Source organism: Miniopterus schreibersii (genome assembly GCF_964146895.1).
Source record: "Miniopterus schreibersii genome assembly, chromosome: 17".
In the NCBI taxonomy this organism is placed as follows: domain Eukaryota; kingdom Metazoa; phylum Chordata; class Mammalia; order Chiroptera; family Miniopteridae; genus Miniopterus; species Miniopterus schreibersii.
In genome coordinates, this window is record NC_138117.1 from 32,779,221 (window position 1) to 32,798,624 (window position 19,404).

General features: G+C 39.2%; 1 protein-coding gene across 5 annotated transcripts; it reads right to left on the reverse strand.

Moving 5' to 3' along the window:
* Positions 1-3,649: 3,649 nt before the first annotated feature.
* On the reverse strand, positions 3,650-19,066 carry ZFAND1 (zinc finger AN1-type containing 1). 5 transcript variants are annotated; one of them, XM_081117210.1, is made up of 8 exons: positions 18,989-19,066; positions 16,167-16,209; positions 15,004-15,043; positions 12,324-12,451; positions 12,145-12,236; positions 11,306-11,373; positions 4,200-4,355; positions 3,650-4,108 (listed from the first exon to the last, which is right to left on the reverse strand). In XM_081117210.1, the coding sequence occupies exons 1-8, from the start codon at positions 19,041-19,043 to the stop codon at positions 3,938-3,940; spliced, it is 753 nt and encodes a 250-aa protein (XP_080973336.1). In that variant the 5' UTR covers positions 19,044-19,066; the 3' UTR covers positions 3,650-3,937. The 5 variants fall into 5 exon arrangements, with proteins under 5 accessions (XP_080973336.1, XP_080973335.1, XP_080973337.1 ...); XM_081117209.1 differs by having other exon boundaries at positions 11,252-11,373; XM_081117211.1 differs by having other exon boundaries at positions 11,252-11,373; positions 19,011-19,051.
* Between the last annotated feature and the right edge of the window lie 338 nt (positions 19,067-19,404).

The window sequence follows — 19,404 nt, forward strand, 5'->3', positions numbered from 1 at the left end:
CCCTGTACTCAGGAGACTGAGAAATGGTTTCCCTGCTTCTCCAAGAGCCACAGAAAGCAAGACAATAAAGAGGCATCGAGTCATTTTGAAAGCTTAATCACATATGCAAAAGCATGAAAAACAACTAGAGAACATTCCCGGTAGGGGCGTCCCGATGCCGATGCCGGGCTGAGGTTGAGCAAAGAGTTGTTTTGCTGGATCAAAGTACAGGAGGAGGGACTGTGTACTTTCAAACAAATACCAAGCTGCCTCGTGAGTGGCACAACCTGCCTAACTTGTAGTTATGAAAATGTATGAGCCTCAGCATACTACAGCCTCAACTGATCACGGCAGAAACCCAACCTCTCCCTTCCCCATTTCCTCGTTTCTGCTCATGAAAAAACAGCTTCCTCTTCTCCTGCATTTAAAGACAGTGTCATCGTTTTTTCAGTTTTCTTTCTTCTTACGGAAAATCTATACTAGAAACACTTAAGATCTGAAAATCTAAAATAGGTATTGAGGAGGCCTGCAGGTGGGTGTTACTATTTTATTCATTCATGTCAAGATCAAGTAAGTGTTCATTGGCCACGTTTGCTGGGCACTGAGCCCAGAGCACTGAGCTCACGTTTGCTGGGCACTGAGCCCAAAGGAATCCAACCAGATGCCGGCTTCACCCTCCTGCAGCTCGCTCGCTCAGGTGGCCCTTCAGCATGACTTAGAAAACCAGAGCCCAGAAATTAGCCCTGCCACATCCTGAGGCGGCTGATAGATTTCCTACAACTCTAAACAGCGAGTGCATTGGTTAGGCAAAATCTGAAACTGTTTTTGGAATCCTTAAGTAGAAAAACAATTTCCAGGATGGTGACCAGGTAGTTTGGGAACCTAGGGAAAGCAGGTGACCGGACCCATGCCAAAGGGACAGTTTGGTTAAGGGACCACTGCTGCTGGACCTGGAGCCTGACGCAGTGGGGCAGTGCGAGGCCATGGTACTAATGCTCTTACTGCTCCCTTGTAACACTCATCTCTGTTCACAGTGAAGGGCAAGGACGTCCCACTGACCCAGCCGAGTCATGTGCCTGGGCCTTGCCTGCCAAGAATAAAGAAAAGTATCAGAGTTTTTGGACTTCAACCCACATACTCCCATGATGATGTATTTCCCAAACAAGGAATGTCTGTTATTCCTGCTAGTATGTCTGCTATTAAGCCTGCAGATCTGGTAGTCTCTGAACAGATGACCACTTCTGCAGATCCCTCAGGGAACCAAGACACAACCGGTGTTCAACGCAACAAGGACAGTTTGAAGTATTTTTAGATCACAGTATTTGCTCCTCAAAAACTGTTAAAGCAATTTTACTGGACATTTCATAGAGTTTTTAAAAATTCTACTTATGTAGGTTAATCTTTCAAATCTTTCAGGTGTAGACCCTACACCTGAAACTAATATAATATTGAATGTCAACTCTAATTAAAAAATATTTTTTTTTAAGTTTTAAAGAATGCAATAGACCCTATAGTTCATAAATTGTGTTTCCATGTGCCACATCAAGACAGTGTACTGATGCTGAAAATGGAACAGAACTAATGTTCCTGATATCTCAGTTAAGTTCCCAGAGACCGTTCCTAGTTTAAAAAGACAAAAACAAAACAAACAGAAACCTTATAAAACCAAAGCCATCTTCACAGTATGTGACCAAACATTTTAACTCACAGTTGTTGTTGCCCAGGTCAACAGTGTGAGGAATGAACCTTTCGTTTGCCTCTGGTTCCTGTCTGCGCCCTCTGCCTTCCCCAGCTCCCCTGGATCTTCCCCTTACCTCAGGTCTGCAGGGAATGAAATCCAACAAATCGGGGAAATGTACTCATCTGTCCTTCACATCTTCACTGGCCGATTACATTTCAGTGGAAGCTCATTCGTATCATACTGTTGTTACAGCTACGGCATCTGAATTTGAAACTACTTGTGGGCTTTCCACCTATATTACTTGTCTGCAAGCAGGTGGAAAGACACTAAGGTGGGGTGGGAACAGTGAAACCCTAAAATTTCAATGAGCATACTCAATGGAGAGCCCTAAAAGAAGGTCGGAGAAAGCTGTCTGATAGCAGTAATTTGGAAACGAGAAGCTCGGGGGCTTTTCTCTTGCCCACAACCTGTTCTCGAGGAGACTGCTCAGGCTGGAGCCCCCATCTCTGGAGCCTCTGAGGAAGCTGGTGCCTGTGTCTTCCAGACAAGCTTGCCCACTACCTGGAAACTACCTTACCACGAATGCCTCCTGACATAAGTCCTTCCCTCCGTGCCCCGTGCTCTCCTCTCTCTCTAATTACTGACAGGCCGGCTTCTGCCTTCTCCCCCAACGTGGCTCAGTCTCTGCCAGCCTTCCCTGCCCCCTACTCACCCCCACTGGCACTTTCTCTGGTACGTTTAGCTTTAGCTGATTCATGAGACGTGTGTTGATGCCTTGCCACACACAAGTAATTATGACACATGCTAAAGTACTCATTTGTACGAAAACTTTCTGGTATTTGAAAACAGATTTAAGGATTATTTCTACTTCTGGTCATTCAGTTTGTGATGAAAGATCTGTTGGAACACAGCTATACTTACTATCCATCTGTTCATTTGGCACTTGCCACACTGCTTTGCATTGTAGTCACCATGGCAACTAGAATTAAATCCTTACCCTTAGTAGGTACTCGAATAACTACATTAATAAATGAGTGTATAAGCAACTGATGCAAGTCAGAAGCCATCTCCATTTTTTGCATGAAAATAATATGAAAAAATATTAGAGATTAAATGAACATTCCAGGTTTATTCCTTAAAACCTAAAGCCACTATGCATGTCATATAATTAAAATAGAAAAGGGACATGCACACCAGAAATCATTTCTGTTCCTTCTATATAGTAGTCCTTTGTTGAGGATGGAACACATCGGTCAGAGGCATTCATTTTCATGTGGTGGTAAAATGTAGTTACTTTGGGCATGTATTTTGCTTTGGTAGATATAAAGAGACTGCAATCAAGTTGAGCTACCCCATCTTTCTTCTCATGAAATACATTCACACAAACAAAAACAGGTGGTGACTCCTTAGAAGAGAACCTTTGTCAGAGATATGCCCTAGAGTGGGTAGATGACAGCAGGAAAATCACTTCCCCTCCCAGACCTGAGATTCCTCATCCAAAAACTCTGAAGAGTCAATGAAACAATCTCTCAGTTCTTCTGATTCAAGTACACACATCTATTTATACACCATGGAGCAGGTATATGGAAAAGCCACACTTCCCAGCACCACGGTGCTATGCTTGGCCATGTCACTAAAGCGAATATAATACATGTATCTTCTAAGAGCCAGTTCTTTCTTCCCCTGTCATAAGAATGGCAATGTCCCAAGGACATCAAAACATTCGGTGTAGATTCTGGGGTCAAGGTGACACGGGGTAGAGTCATGGTCAGTCAACAACTCACATAACCAATGAGAAATACACCCTTGTTTTTGTTATTACAGCACATCCTCATAAAAGCTAATTAAGTACAATAACTTGCTAACAACTGCGTGTCAATTCAGAGTTAAACTTTAAAACAAAAATATTTAAACTCAATTATAGGAAACTGACAATGGGCATTATGACATAATGGAAAAAATGTTAAAGAAACTTTTTTTTTTTTTTTTTAAATATGTCTTTATTGACCTCAGAGAGAAGGGAGAGAAAGAGGCAGAAACATCAATGATGAGAGGGTCACTGATTGGCTGCTTCCTGCACGCCCTCTGCTGGGGATCGAGCCAGCAACCCAGGCATGTGCCCTGACCGGGAATCGAACTGCAGTCTCCTGGATCCTAGGTCAATGCTCAACCACTACAGCAACTTTTAAAAATAAAAAAATGTACAGTACTTGTAGTAAAAGAAACTGACTTAACATAGAATTTTCCTCATGATTCCTGGACTGAATCCTTGAATGACTATTCCAAGTAAGAGTCAACATTCTTTAAAAACTGGTCTTCCTCACTAAGGTATTCCAAGACAGCATTCCCGCCATTGTATAAAGGACAGTCTTCCTTGGTGATCCAGGCTTCCAGTGTGTGGTCCAAGGGTAGCGCTTCTCCCGAGGTCACGTGACACAACCTTAACTTCTGTTAGGAGAGAAGCAGAGCACACTGTAATGAACATGCGTGTGTAGCATACCCTAAAACTCCCGGGGAAGCTATTATAACCAGCTGTTACCTTGGCTGTGGATTTGTTATTGTCATTTCTGAGACTGGCTAGAGAAGCTGCAAAGTCAATGACCTTCCCAATGCTCCATCGGTGAGAGAAGAACATGGGTTTGCTCTTCTCTTTGCTCCCCTTGGGTAAGAAAACCTGCAAGTAGATTCTTTCTGTCTGTAAAGAACAAAAAAGTTAAAATGCAGATTATATACATGAACTAGACATCTGTTTTTGTCTGGTGGCATCTCATCCTCTCTTCTCCTGGTCAGAGAGGGATTACCCTCTGATGGTAAAACTGCTAGTGGGAATGTCAATCATAGTAGCCTAGCATCCACCTGAATGCGTGGGACTAGGACTAGAGACTCTGGCGAGAGAGATCTGTGCAAAGACAGGTATGTGCCCTCGGTTAGGCCAACTAAGGTCTTTTCCTGGGATTTTATACTCAAAAGCTGGGAGTGGGAAGGGGGAGCTCTCTTTTTCCAGAGTTTTTTTAAGTCTTACTGAATTAAACCTGGAATTGCCTGCAGCTATCCCCCAGCCCTCTCAGCCATTCCTGAACCAAGGTGGAAAAAGTCTTGTCAAATGGGAAAGAATGAGTCAGGCAGAAGTCAAGGACACAATGGACTCTTTCTACTGCATCTGAGTCTGGAATTCGGTCATCCCTAGAGACCAGATCAAAACCACTCCCACCACATGAGGAAAAAAACTGTTCTGATTAAGCTAGTTGGTATCAAGTTTCTGTGCCTGCAAATGAAAGATCCCTGAAACATAAAACATGTCTTTTCATGTGAAAGACCTCACAACGTATTTAAAGATAGCAGGGCTTTTGAGAATAAAGAAGCTAAAAAAAGAAAAGAAAAAATAGACAAGTACCAACCATAAAAATAAAAGAGAAGGATTCTTCGGTCTGGATGGTTCCTCTAGTAGCCTAACCTCTATATGCCTCCTCATATTGTATTTTCTTGATAAATTAATAAATGCAGAAAAAGAAGTATAAGAGCAAAGATGCTTGGCCTCAGATCTTCCTTGATTCCTAAAACCAGCTTTAAGAAGAGCTGGTTTTACACATAAATTCCTGCTACAATAAAATTGTTGGCATAAGAGGAGCATCTCCAAGTCATAAAGAAAAGATTATAATTATCTTCAAAAATATTAGATTCAAGACAATTCCTATCCCAGCACCAAAGAATTAAGATTTGTTGTAGACCAGTGGAGTGTGTTATTACAGATAACAAGTATTAAAAGAAAAAATAAGAAATCATTGGAAATTCAAGTTTGGGCTAACTCTATAACCTAGTAGGTTCCTGCTCTAAAATTAAAGTAATAAGAGTATAAACATAAAAAGAGGATATTAAAAAGATATAGCCTCACCTAAAAAAAAAAAAGATAAATATGTCTGAAGATCAAAAATGAAACAAATGCAGAAAGGTGAGTGGGCACAGTGAGAGACACAGAAAGGAGCTCCTATTCAACACAAACATGCATAGTCTGTAAACTGAAATTTCAAAACAAAGCAAAGATGAAAATAACTAAACATGAAAAGGACATTTTAAAAAGTTATTTAGGATTCACAATGCGAAAAATTAAAGAATAATATCCATAAAAAAGGAACAAGAAGTTATAAAACCAAACCAGGAAGAAGTGAAACAAGAAAAACTATAAATATCTAATAAGAAATATAAACATTAAAAAATACAGTTTCTGCAATAAAAAACTCAGGATAAATTTCTATGACTTTCCATAAAAAGGTTTACTTGATTGGAAGATGGAATTGAGGAAGACATCTAGAATGCAGCACAAATAGACATCAAGATAGGAATTATAAATCCCAAAATGTGTCTGAAACTAACAAAAGTTTCAGAAGAGAATAGATGATGGAGAGGCAATATTCAGAGAGGAAATGACTATAATTTTCCAAAAGTGAAAAGTCAAAATTTTAAATGTACCTCAAGGGCCAAACTAGATAATTCAAGTATATCCATGCCCAGAAACATTGCACTGAAATCGCAAACTATCACAGGTAAAATCTTAAAAGCCACCAAAAAAGACAGATTACCCATAAATCAATGAGAATCAAGAGACAGAAAACGTTTCCCCAACAACAGACAACAGAGGCCAATGTACAGCAGATCCACAGAGGTAAGTGTCTAATAGATAATGCAGCTCAAGCGAAGGTATAAAATAGGGCACTTTCAGACAAAAGAGACTAAGAGTTTACCAGCCAAGACTCTGAATGAATGAACCGCTAAAGAATGGACTTCAGCAAAATAAAAATAAGTCTTAAGGAAAGAAGAAACTCAAAAAATATGTTGATAGATTTACACAGCTGTTGATGAAAATAATATATATGTGTGAACAAAGATGAAGGGATGGGAGATATTCGAGTGGGTAGGCAAGGCAAGTTCCTTGTCCCTTTTTTTAAAAAAAAAAAAAAAAATGTTTTTACTGATTTCAGAGAGAGGAAGGGAGAGGGAGAGAGAAACATCAATGATGAGAGAGAATCATCCATCAGCTGCCTCCTGCACGCCTCCTACTGGGGATCAAGCCCACAGCACAGGCATGTGCCCTGACGGGAATCAAACCGTGATCTCCTGGTTCATGGTGCACCACTCAACCACTTAGCCACACTGGCCAGGCAAGTTCCTTGTCCTTATTAAGAGGATATAATACCAAGTAACTTTAGATTTTGAGAGGAAAATTGGTATTTAATTATATATACATATTAAAAATTAAAAATATGAAGACATGCCTGTTATGACCATTATTATATTATTATTATTATTATATTGGAGATTGTAGATAATACAGTATAAGCAAATTAAATAACTAGTATAGTTATTAAAACATGAAATTACCATTATCCTTATTTGTTAATGGATGTGACTGTATATCTAGGAAATCAAGGGCCCTAGCGGTGAAGAAACTTCTGAAATTAATGACAGAGCTGATGGCGCGGCTGACCAGATGAGTACACAGAGATCAAGGCCTCTCTTCTATCAGCCATGAGAACCTGAAAACAGAAGTGGGCACAAGTGTCCTGTTCACAACAGAAATAACCAGGGATGAATATAAATAAGGAGTAAGACTTAAATGGAGACATGTATGTTATAGAAGCAGGAACGCATGATCTGAATAACTGAAAAGACATAAGATTCCTAAACAGGACCACCATGTAATAAAAATGTCATTTCTCTCAAAATTGGTAAATACCATATAATGCAAATCCAGTATGAACCCTTCAGGGTGAGGTTGATTTTTCCCTTTATACATCTTTTAATAGTTACACTTGTTAAAAGTATGTAGGACCTTTGCAAATTTAAAAACATCAAAAAAAGATTTCAAGAAAGGAAAATACTAAGGATAATCACTAAAAGAAGAAGACTACAATTAATGGTTTCTAAAAGAGCAGAATAAGAGAAAATACAGAAAATTTGATCAATGCAAAAGATGACAGGAAAGGGAAACAAAGGAAACGGATGGTGAGCAAAAATCATAAGATGGAAGAGACACATTCAAAGGTATCAGTGACCACAATAAATATAAATGGATTCAACTCACCTATGAAAGAGGGATACTATCAAGCTGGATTAAAAAAACAAAGTCCAGCTATATGCTGCTTACAAGAGACACCCTAAAACAAAACAACACAGAAAAGTTGAACATAACGTGATAAAAAAAGACATAATAGTTAAATATTAACTGAAAGAAAACTAGTGAAACAATACTATTGTAATTCAAAATAGCATTTAAGGCGAAATTCATAAAGAAGATATAACAATGAAGAAATTCCACACACCTGGTAATATACAACTCGGCAAAAACATTCAAATTAAAAGAAAAAAACATGAGAAAACCACAGCTACAGGAGATTTTAACACATCTGTCTCAGAAACAGACAGATAACCAGACCAAAAATTAGTATGCACACACACGTACACACACAGGCACACATATGCAGACCTCTATAGACAGAGAGAACGAGCTGCAAATGATAGAGCAGACAGGGCAAAATATAAGCAACTGGTACATTTGGGTAAAGAATACGGAAAATTACTTTCTTTGTACTATTCTTGCAACTGTTCTGTGTCTGAATTAAAGTTACCTAAAAAAAAACACCCAAGAAGTAGGCTGAAAATAGATAAGTTCACCATTCAATGTGAGAAGTTAAAAAAACAACATTAGAGGAAATCTGAACAAAAGAAGAGAACAGGAAATAATAAAAGAACAGAATTCGGTGAAAGAGAAAGCAAAAAACAATACAGAGGTCAATGAAACCAAATTATGGTTCTTTGTGTCTTTTCAAACACAAACCTCTAGGAAGACTGTTCAAGGAGAAAACAAAGAAAAATCCAAATGAAAAATATTAAGAATGAAATGAAATGGAATGACCAAAGACACAGTAGAGATTCTGGAACGTAAGATAATAAGTTGAACAACTTTACAACAATAAACTGGAAAATCTACACCAGAAATTTTTAAGAAAAATGTTATTTACAAAATTTTATTTCAGAAGCAATAGATTATCCAAATAAACCAAGAACTATTAACATTTTGAAATAGAGTTAGAAATTCTCCCCCCCAAAAGGCTATAATAACCATTACCAAACCTTCAAGAACAAAAAATCCCCACCCCTTACAACTATTTCAAAGAGTAGAAGAGGAAAACTCAACTAAGTATAATCTGGCTACTGTCACAAAATAACACTAAATAATATATTAGAAAATCAATGTAGCAGTGCATTTTAAAAGAATTATAGACCAGAGTCAAGTGGTTTATCCCGGAATACATGGGTGATTGAACAACAGAAAAATCCATCAACATAGTTTATCACATTGACAAGGGGGGAAAGAAGATCATCTTAATAGATGCAGGAAAAAAACTTACAGAAAAACTTCATGATATAAATTCCTAGCAAACTGGGAACAGGAAGAAATATTGTTAACCTGAAAAAAGCTATCAAAAATCTCCAGTAAAGATAATACTTAATGGTAAAACTTCAGAATCATTTGGATTAAAGTCAGATGCCTGCTGTCACCTGTATTATCCAATATTGTTCTGGAGAGTTCAATCAATGCATTAAGACAAATAATGATGAAAAGGGGGAGGAGTAAAAGGAAAGAAAACTTGGGAAAAAAACAAAAAACCCTCAAAACACAAAACTGTCATTTGCAGAAAATGTAACTGTACAGAAAACCTACAAACTACGGGAGCAATCAGACATTTCTCTGCTGGATAGAAGGACAACATACAACAATCAGCAATAACCAATTAAAAAAACATTAGTTTTTTTAAAAAAAGTTATTATTTGCAAAGAGAGCAAAAATTATGAAGAGCCTAAGAAGATGCCCAAGAAAAGCTATATAGATAGGTGTGGTAAGCACAACAGATGTTATTTAAAGACAGAAAAGAAGATCTAAAGAAAAACTGGAACAATTGACCATTCACATGGATAAGAGTCAAAATTCTAAAGAGGGCAATTGTTCTAGGAGAAAAATTCAGGACAATTCCAATCAATCACAATTTCACAGAGCAGGACAAAGCGATTCTACAATTTTTACAAAAGAATAAATGGCCAAGAATAGATACAGCTGAAAGCAAGGAATAAGGTGCAGAGACTTGTCCTACTTATTATACAGCTATGACAATTAACACAGCTGGACACTGATGCAAAGATAGACAGAAAGAGAGGAACCGAACTGGATTCCCAAACTAGTCCCACATGTATAGGACAAGATGGTAGGTGACAGAGGTGTAATCACCAGGACTAACTCTCAATATCTTATGTTATGACCATAGGTAACCTATTCGGGGGGTGCGTGTGTGGAAATCTTTACTTCCACTTACTTACAATTAAATTATAAATGAAATAAAGAGCTAAACAAAATAATCGAATAAAATAAAGCTTTTAAAGGAAAATATAAGAAAATATCTTAAACAACTAATTGTGAAAAGTAAAAATCTAAAGGAAATCATTAATAAATTTGAGTATATTAAAATTTTACAAGCCTGAATCACTAAAGAGATCAAAAACAAAGGGAAGACAAACCACAGGCTGAGAAAAGGTATGTGCAACACTTGTAATCAAAGCATTCAGAACATCTAAAAAAATCTTACAAATCTATTTTAAAAAGTGTCAAACAACCCAACAGAAAAAAATGGACAAAGGATATGAACAAATAATTCACAGGAGAAAGTCAATAGCCAATAAACTTAGGCAAAGTAGTTGAACCTCAGTAATAAAAAGGGAAATTTAACTTTAAACCTCGGTGAGATATAACTTCACATCTATCAGATTGGTAACAGTGCATAGTGCCCAGTGTTGGCAAGAAACTCTGAAACTCTCAGACAGGAAGGCAAAAAATCAGCACAACCAATGACAGTACAAAGTTTACATATCCAGGAAAGCTGAAGATGAGCATAGTCCAGGACCCAGCTTTTCTATTCCCTAGAGAAACATTTTCCAGTCTGAGGGTCTCAATCCTGCAGGGATTATAAAATCAATAATCTTTAAAATAAAATAAAAAAGATCAGCCTATCTAATACAGTTGTAAGGCTAGGGGAAACTGTTTTAAGGTATTTATGTATTTATGTATGTACATACATATAAAATGTAATTGATATTATAGAGTTTTAAGGGGAATGGCCTAGAGGAACATTCCCACATACACACAAGGACATCCGCTGTTTAAGAATTTATAACAGCAAAAAAACGTGGAAAAATTGTGAATATTGTTCATTAAGAGAATGAATAAACGTGGTGTATTCATACATGGAATATCCAGCTATCACAATGAACAGACTAGACTAAATGTGTCAACATGGATAAATGCTAAAAGCATGATGCCAAGTGAAAAAACAAAAATTATTGAAGAAGGACACACATGGTTCCCTGCCATTTCTGCAAAGTGAAAAATCTCACAAAACGATGTATTTTTGTAGCTACACACCTGTAACACTAGGAATGACACATACCAGATTCAGGTTAGTTGTTACCAGATGGGAGGGAGGAGCAGAGAGGGGCTTTAACTATATTTAAACTTTTTTGTTTTTCAAAGTCTCTAAGGCCAACCTGTGGCAATGACTTGTCTCCATCAGCATGCATCTTTAATTTCATCAGTGCTACCTTTGCAGCTGTTGCACTATTTTTTGCACCCTTCCGTCGCTTACTTGCTGTCTCTCCTGTCTTGGAATCTAAGAAAAAAGAACAAGCACATAAGCAGATAAGAACAGTTATATTTTCCAGAGTTTTATTCATTATTACTTTTTATTATGGCCCTAGAACTTACACAAATTACACACAATGGAGATATCCAGAGACAACATTAATTGTGTAGGTACTATATTTACATGGTTAATGGAAAAATACCAGAGGTTGATCCAAGCAATCTCCACGTCAAAAAACTCAGTTACATGCTTCTTTCTAATTTAAGCCTATTTCATCCAATCACTAACACTTCTACAGAGAACTTTAAGATTTGGTTATACAAGATTTTAATAAAGGTAGTATCCTTAACAGAGAATGAAAATTCTGCTAAATTAACATGTTGGCAGAGAGACTGGCCTAGGTTATAAATACATTCCCTCCTCGTATGTCAGATTATCAGAAGCATTCATAGGACAGCAGACTAGGCTTAAAGTTTAGTCTTTAGAGACTACAATCCACCATGTTAGCCTCATGAATGCCATTTCTAGCCACGATGGTTAACCAGTTGATCTAAGTGGCCCAGCAAGAGAACATCTATTAGGGAACTTCTACAGCATTTCCAAATTTTCTTTGGTCAGGTAGGTCTTGTGAAAAAATACTTTTACAAGAATGTCATCAAAATCTTTTGCAAGTTGTAAGGACCAGGGGCTGTTAACACCTTCCATACTGAAAAGCTGGCATAAGAAGCAGGAGCTTTGGAACTAACAGAGTATATGGACAACACGGAAAGCAATGAAACACACTTCCTTGATACTTGCCAATAATGTCTTTAACGAGTTTCTGAGTGGCAGCCATACGAGGCTTAGGGAGCTCCAGTTTTTCACATTCATGATCTGACTGATGACGGTGTCTGTAAGCAACAAAAGAGTGACACTACTTCAAGTATTTGCATACAAATTAAGCATATATACAGAGTGTGAATGATCTGAGTGATCACCTCAGGCAAAAGTTCTTCTCACAATAAGGACAGATAACTGGTACAAGCTCTTTCTCAGTACAGTCCTTAAATGAGCATGGGTAAGACGCCTGCGTATCTGACTTCAATCTCTCCTTGACTGCAGTCACCTGAAAATGTAAAAAAACAGAAAATGGGAGTATTTCACATGGAGAGTAAATCAACAAATCTACTTTGGAAGGCAGCATTCAGATTATCTTTGCTTAAACTTATAAGAGCAACTTAGACACTCCCACAAAGCAGATTATAATATTTGTGTGAGAAATGATTATTGTGTTGACTGTTCTACATTTTCATAATTTCCTACTGTGGTATATTTATCTTCTAAGTCAAGTTAAAGTGACTATTCAGTTACTCTATAATTTTAGTCTTCTACTTTGTAACAGTCCAACACAAAAATGCCCCAGTAATAATATGCTCAGGTAATCATCTCATCATCAGTTCTCAACGGCAAATCATACCTACTTTCTACACCAATTTTAAGTAAATATATATAAATGAACACTTAAAAATTATATGTTTATCCATGATACAGAGGGTTAAAGACAGTTTTCATAATGATATACTATTCTTGATGGTGTGTTCAATATCACATTACCAGCAAATATTACATCAGAAAAAGATGAGATGTTTTAAGATTTTTTAAAAACCCAGATCAGCCAGGCTACTTTGAGTATAGGTGTCCCCCACTATCTGAAAGTAGTTGAGTGTGCCTATGAAATCTTTCATAAGTTGAAATGGCACAAAGTGAAGAAACAATTACCATTAACTTATATGGAAAATTCTTTTAGTGTTCCCAGACCCCCCAAATGGGTCTCCCAGATGCTCAGACACAGTTCAAAGCTAGGGCACCCTAATGCTGAGATGCCAGGTGTGGTTCTGGGGAAGGAGCCTGGTGGGGCCGCTCTCACAGCTCGGGGTGGGCACTGCCTGTACAGGGCATGGCTAGTTCACTGCAAAACAAATGCTAAACACTATTTTCACTTTTCGCCTTTGTTCGTAAGAGTGAAAACCCTTTTTGGATTTCTTTTGGGTAGCACAGATACTAATGTGGGTCTTCCATAAAAGTGAAGTGGCTTAAAGTGAACTTTCTAAAACCAGGGGAGCCTGTATTAAATAACTATGCTTCCAGAGTTGAATGAACTTAGGGAAATAATTGCTTGAAATCTACAATCAAAGGATATTCCTCTATATAAATAATAGTTACATCTTGCTGGAACTGACTTAACTATTTTTCCAAATTTGTTCCCACAGTCTCAAGGTAAATGATTTTTCTTCACTATTTAACTGAGATCCAATTGAGAGACATTCTGTGAGAGACATTCATAGAAAATTAAATGACATCATAAGAAAAAGGAAGGCACAGGGCAAGCTGTGTAAGAAGCAGCAGTATGTTTACTGTATGACTCTAAATAAGTATTTCCTTCCAGTTAATCCTACATAATACCAATAAATTTGTTAATTTTTAGTTTCCTCAAATAAATCACCTAAACTTCACAATGCCAGACTTTGACTGAAGCCCATTTAACCATAACTTTCTATAACTGAGAGAACAGATGTAAACTCCTTGGTAAGGTGCTTGGTAAACAATGGGCAGGAACAGATGTCCAAGGGCAAGGCTAATGCTTCCTTCCAAATGGAATGATTCTGTTTCACTTCCTGTCTCTCTCTGAACCAAGGGAGGTAGGGCCGCTTATCGGACTGTCAAATGTGAGAAAACTACTTTCCATGTGGTAGGCTCAGCTTTCTCTTTTTTCCCCTCTTGGAACTGAACTTGGAAGTCAAGGAGGAGGCCTACCCTGGTCCAGCACTACTGTGACTGGCAAGCAACCTGCCTAATTTTGGCTTTCTTTGAAGACCTATTGGGCTCTCCTTACTAAGCTTTACCATTCACTTTCTCCTTTATCAATAATAAAGATATTTTGGCCTCTGTCTGCCAGCCCTTTTTAAATCTCTGGATTTGGTCAGAATTAGAATGGGACTTTGTTGAACTACAGGTTTGTTCCTGGTTGTCTAAGGCTGACTGAATCAGAACAATTTATTGCCACTGAATCCTAACAGCAGGCACCAGTAAAAATGAACACAAAAGTGGAGGAGCCCTAGCCAGTTTTGCTCAGTGGTTAGAGCACTGACCCGTGGACTGGAGGGTCCCAGATTCGATTCTGGCCAGTACCTCAGTTGCAGGCTTGATCCCCAGCCCTGGACTGGGTACATGCAGGAGGCAACCAATCAATGTGTCTCTCTCACATCAATGTTTCTCTCTCTTTCCCTTCTACTCTCTCTGAAAAGCAATGAGAAAAAATATCCTCCAATGAGGATTAAAAAAAAAAGAGTGGAGGAAACTGGAAGGAGTATATGATGAGGACATTAATTCCATTTTAGATCTGCAAATATAGAGCCTAAAGCTGCAAGTGGGCCACCTAAATAGAACTGAAGTGCAAAGAAATAAGAATTATGAGAATAAAAATGTATAAATACCAAGTAGACCAATTTTTCTTTAAAACAAACTGAGAAATATAAATGAAGCAAAAATAATACTTTGCATAATTAGCTTAATACGCCAAATTTTACTCTGCTGTACAGACTGGTTTGAAGCCCCTTCCAGATAGGAAGAGGAGTACATAATACAAAGGTGTGCTAGTACACAGAACTATTAACATACCTCAGGACAGCTGTGCGACTCTCTGCTTCTGTGCTCAAGGCTTAAATAATTTTAAAAAACAGTGTTTATTTAAATGCAATTCAATAATATGAAGATAACTGCAATAATGTGAGATATTTCAATGGTTAGTTACCTTAAGATTAATTACATTTACACTCCATTAAGAACTCTACATATAAGGATAACCGGAAATACCAGATACAGAGCATCTATTGCCTCAAAAGTTTTAAATGCAACTGTTCAACTTCCACATGAGCAAAAACAACTCATCACTCTAAATTACCTTTACTCTGAGTGCTTTCAGGTGTGTGAAAAGAAGAAAAATCTTTTGATTCTTTTTATTTCTCAAAGACCATTAATAATAAAAGGTCAAAGGAGTGCTTTAGTTCTGTTTTTAAAACATGCACTACTTCTAATAAATCTTTCTGAATTATCTTCCTAAGAGAATTTGTTCTTTCAGTGTTCTGTTCAATAAATTAAATGCCTGCCCTGGCCACTGTGGGTCAGTTGGTTGGACGTCGGCCTGTGTAACTAAAGGTCGAAGGTTCGATTCCTGGTAGGGGGCATGCAGGAGGCAGCGGATCAATGCTTCACTCTAACATCGATGTTTCTCTCTCCCTCTCCCTCCCTCTCTCTCTAAAAAAGAATAAAAATATTTTTTTAAATAAAAATTAAATTAATTAAATGCCTGATATGTGCAAGTGTAATTGCAAAGAAAATACATTTTCCAAAATCTTTGGTTTTATTTTGTATATTATGTGTGTGCAAAGAACATTGATATCCAATTTAGGAAATGTATGGGTTGGGCTACTTTCCTTTCATTAATTAAAATAGAGTAATAATCATTAACTGGATTTTTTTCCATATACATTATATTGTGGACATGTTGTCTCCTTGTGATTAAAAGACACAAGTACAACTTTTACATTAAAAAAAAATCACACACAGATAATGCCATCTATGAAGTTTAAAGATTAACCAAATATATCCACAAGTAATCAGAGCCTATGACTAGTCTGTTTTTTCCAAGTGATTATCATAATGAATATCAAATATCAATGGCTAAAGTAAGAGCTATTTTACATCATTCTGCTGCTCAGAAATAAGCCTCATATTGCAAACACTAAAATTACTCCCAAACCCTGTGTAAAAACATAACTTACCAAAATATTCCTGAACAACCATCACATACAAATGGAAGAAAATCTAAAAGTGAGGGAAAATGTTACATTTTCTGGTCAGTATCTGATTTTGATTTAGTTTTCTTAAGCATATAGAATCTTCAAGTACTGAGCCACTGCCATAGATGAACTTTCCTTTTTGATCAATGTCCGAGTGTATCAAGTAGTGGTTAAACAAAAGCCATCACAACCCCAAGTCCTCTGGGAGAAAGTTACTAGATTACTAGGAGATAAGTGTTACTTCTTGTAGCATGCTAAATCTAAAAATTTCTGGGGGTTTTTGGTTTGTTTTTGTTTCCCAGAGTTAGTAGGTGTTGTTTTTGAAGACTGCATACTGAAAAAACACTGCATTTTAAGTGAAAAACCTGGGTTTCGATTCTGATTCCACTGTTTATTAATTTAGCAATGCTAGGCAAGTTACCTAACAGTAGAGCTCTGGAGATTTTATATATAAATATATTTTATAGTATATGTATTATATCTATGTAAACACACACATATATACATATATATATATATATATATACACATAAAATCAAAGCTTTATTATTAGGTAATATAGAAATAAATGTAGATATAAGTATATAATGTCTGTGTGTACATGTGTGTTTGTATATATCTATAGCTATGCTTTATGCTATATCTACTTCATAGGGTAATTATAAAAACCAAATGATGTTTGTAAAAGATATGAATAGTAAGAAAGTAACTATAATTCCTAAGATAATTACAATTAACTTATCTTGAATATGTTCAATCTGAGAAAAATCCTATGGTGACTGGGTGGAAATGCTTTTAGAGACTCCAGAAATTCGATAGATTGATTGATACTAAAATTTAATCCTAAATTGTGTTTTCCCTTGAGGAACAACCAAATTAGAATTAGCTAACTAAATAACAACTAAGTTAGGAACAGAATTTTTAGAAAGCACATGGAAGTATCCATTCCCAGATGTGGCACCAGATGCAATTAGTTACTCTCTAGATTGTTTTCAGTGTACCTCATATTAAATAATAGTTTATAGCCAAGTAAGGCTGGCTATATCCAATCAAACCACTTTTACGAAGTGAAAAGACACTGCCCTTTATAGGAAGCTACAGTTTCCCCCCGAAGACCTCATCCTACAGGTTACCTCAACTCCCAACAGAAAGAAAGGATCTTATAATCAAAAAGGACCCCTGGGTAATTCTGCTTGTGGGACATGAGAGCCCAAATACACTTCTTCCTTCACCTGGGAACTGCGCTTAATGAACTGTCACTGCTGCTCTGACTGAATGATTCTGTGAACATGTTTCATACCAAGAAAGTGTGTATACATTTGTCAGCAAGACAGAAACTGAAGCATGTAATACTCTGCAAAACTTTAATGTCTCTTTCAAATTGGAAATGTTGTACCTGCCTGCTATTTTGAGACTTTGGGTGACCATGTAAATATCAGATGCAAACCAAGAGGACTCAGGGTGAAGATCAAGATAATTTCCTGACACCCTACACCATCCTTCTATCCACCCAGAAACTAAAAAAAAATTAGGATATTCACTTAACATACTCCAAAATCTTAACCCCTGTCCACTAGTCCAAAGAGCTAGACCTTGGCCTCATTTCAGATATTTAGATTTTAGGAGACACCTGAATTTGGAAAGGAAGATGGATATCTCACAAATGGTAGATAAGGTGAACTTATTAGGGTTAATAGGGTATACCAGAGATATATAACTTACAGTCAAAATCAACTGGCTAAGCTTCAGGAAGAAAAACGTACAAGGAAGCAAAGGTTCTTACTTGCTGGAGGGCTGGCATCACAGCCATTGAAAGGTACATATACAGAGGGCTCTAAGTAACGAGAGCCCAGCAGGGATGCTGTCCTTTGCCCACAGGCCACAGCAGGTATCCTAGTCAGTTGTGGCGCTCCCACTAATCCGGGCTGAACCTCAGAGTCCTTCTCATCAGTGACTCAGGAACCTGCCACCAGTGACTGTAGCTGCAACGGGAGATGAAGCCTACTGGCCACTCTCTCGAGCCAAATGCGATAGCGCCCATGTGGCATGAAACCCAGGTACCAAGGACCGAGCCTGCTGTGTGCTGCACTGTGTCAGGGGCTTGCCTGGGGAGACGGGTGAAATCCTAAAGCCTGGGCCACGCTGCCCTGCGCCGGCTACTGCATGGGCTCCGTGCGTCACGGGTCCCCCAGCTCAGGGGACAGAGATCCCATGGTCACTGATGCTCTGAAATGCAGCTGACCTACCAGTTTGAAAGCTGTTCTACGAAAAGACCGAATTTCATAGCTTTACGAAGTCCCAGCCCCAAACCAGGTGCTGGGCAGACGTCTGTTGATGGGGTGACAATCGGGATGCAAGAGCGACAGAGCCGGGACAGTGGGCTACCAGGCGGAATAGTCTGAGGGTCAGAATCCCTGAGAATCCGGTAGAAGCTAAGGGCCTTCGCGCTCGAAGCTCGTCTCGGGAGGAGCCCGTGAAGGCGGGTTAAACTGACCGCGCCCGCTGCCTTCGCCTGACAGTAGCGGGTTAAACAGTGAGTCGGGGCAGGCCTGAGGTCGCAGTGGCAGGGCGGAGGGCGGCTCCAGCCCTCCCCCCGCGCGGCTTCTCGGCGAGTGCACCCGAAAACCCAGGGGCTCGCCCCGGTGTCTGCAGGAGCTGCCGGGGTCCCTGCCAAGGAGACCACGTGTCTCCCACGGAGAAGCGCCCGCGCAGCTCGCGGCACGCGCTGGAGGACGCGCCCGCCCAGGCCTCCCCCTCCCGCCGCCACGGCCCGCGGGGCAGAGCGGGGCCGACACCGCCATCACCTCGCTGCCGGCAGTGCTCCACCTGGCAGTGCTGCCCGACGTCCAACTCCGCCATCTCCCCGCGCCGCGAGGGGCGGGGCGGAGGGGCGGGGCGAAGGGGCCGCGGCGCCTGCTGGGAACGTGGGGAGCTCAGGGTCGGGGCCTGCCTGTGGGGCGGGGCCCGAAGTGGGCGGGGCCCGAAGTGGGCGGGGCCCGAAGTGGGCGGGGCCGGAAGCACCTGGGCTGCGGTGAGTGCGCGGGGTCGGGAATGTGGGCGATTTGGCACCGAGTCCGCCCAGAGGAAGGGCGCGTGGTCTTTTTCCCGGCCGGGAGTCCTCTCCTCCAGCCCTTAAGGAAATAGTCAGCTCCCTCCCTGAAGGACTGCGTGCTGCCGCCAGACTCGCGGGAGGCCTCCCGGCATTGTCGTCTGCTGTCAT

What these genes read in the sequence shown, in the direction of transcription:
- ZFAND1 (XM_081117209.1), bottom strand. Translation starts at nt 19,043, where the DNA reads ATGGCGGAGTTGGACGTCGGGCAGCACTGCCAGGTGGAGCACTGCCGG. An exon ending in GGTTGTTCAGGAATATTTTG is followed by an intron (nt 15,044 to 16,166) that starts GTAAGTTATGTT and finishes AAATTATTTAAG; the next exon opens with CCTTGAGCACAGAAGCAGAG. An exon ending in ACTCGTTAAAGACATTATTG is followed by an intron (nt 11,374 to 12,144) that starts GCAAGTATCAAG and finishes CTTTTTTCTTAG; the next exon opens with ATTCCAAGACAGGAGAGACA.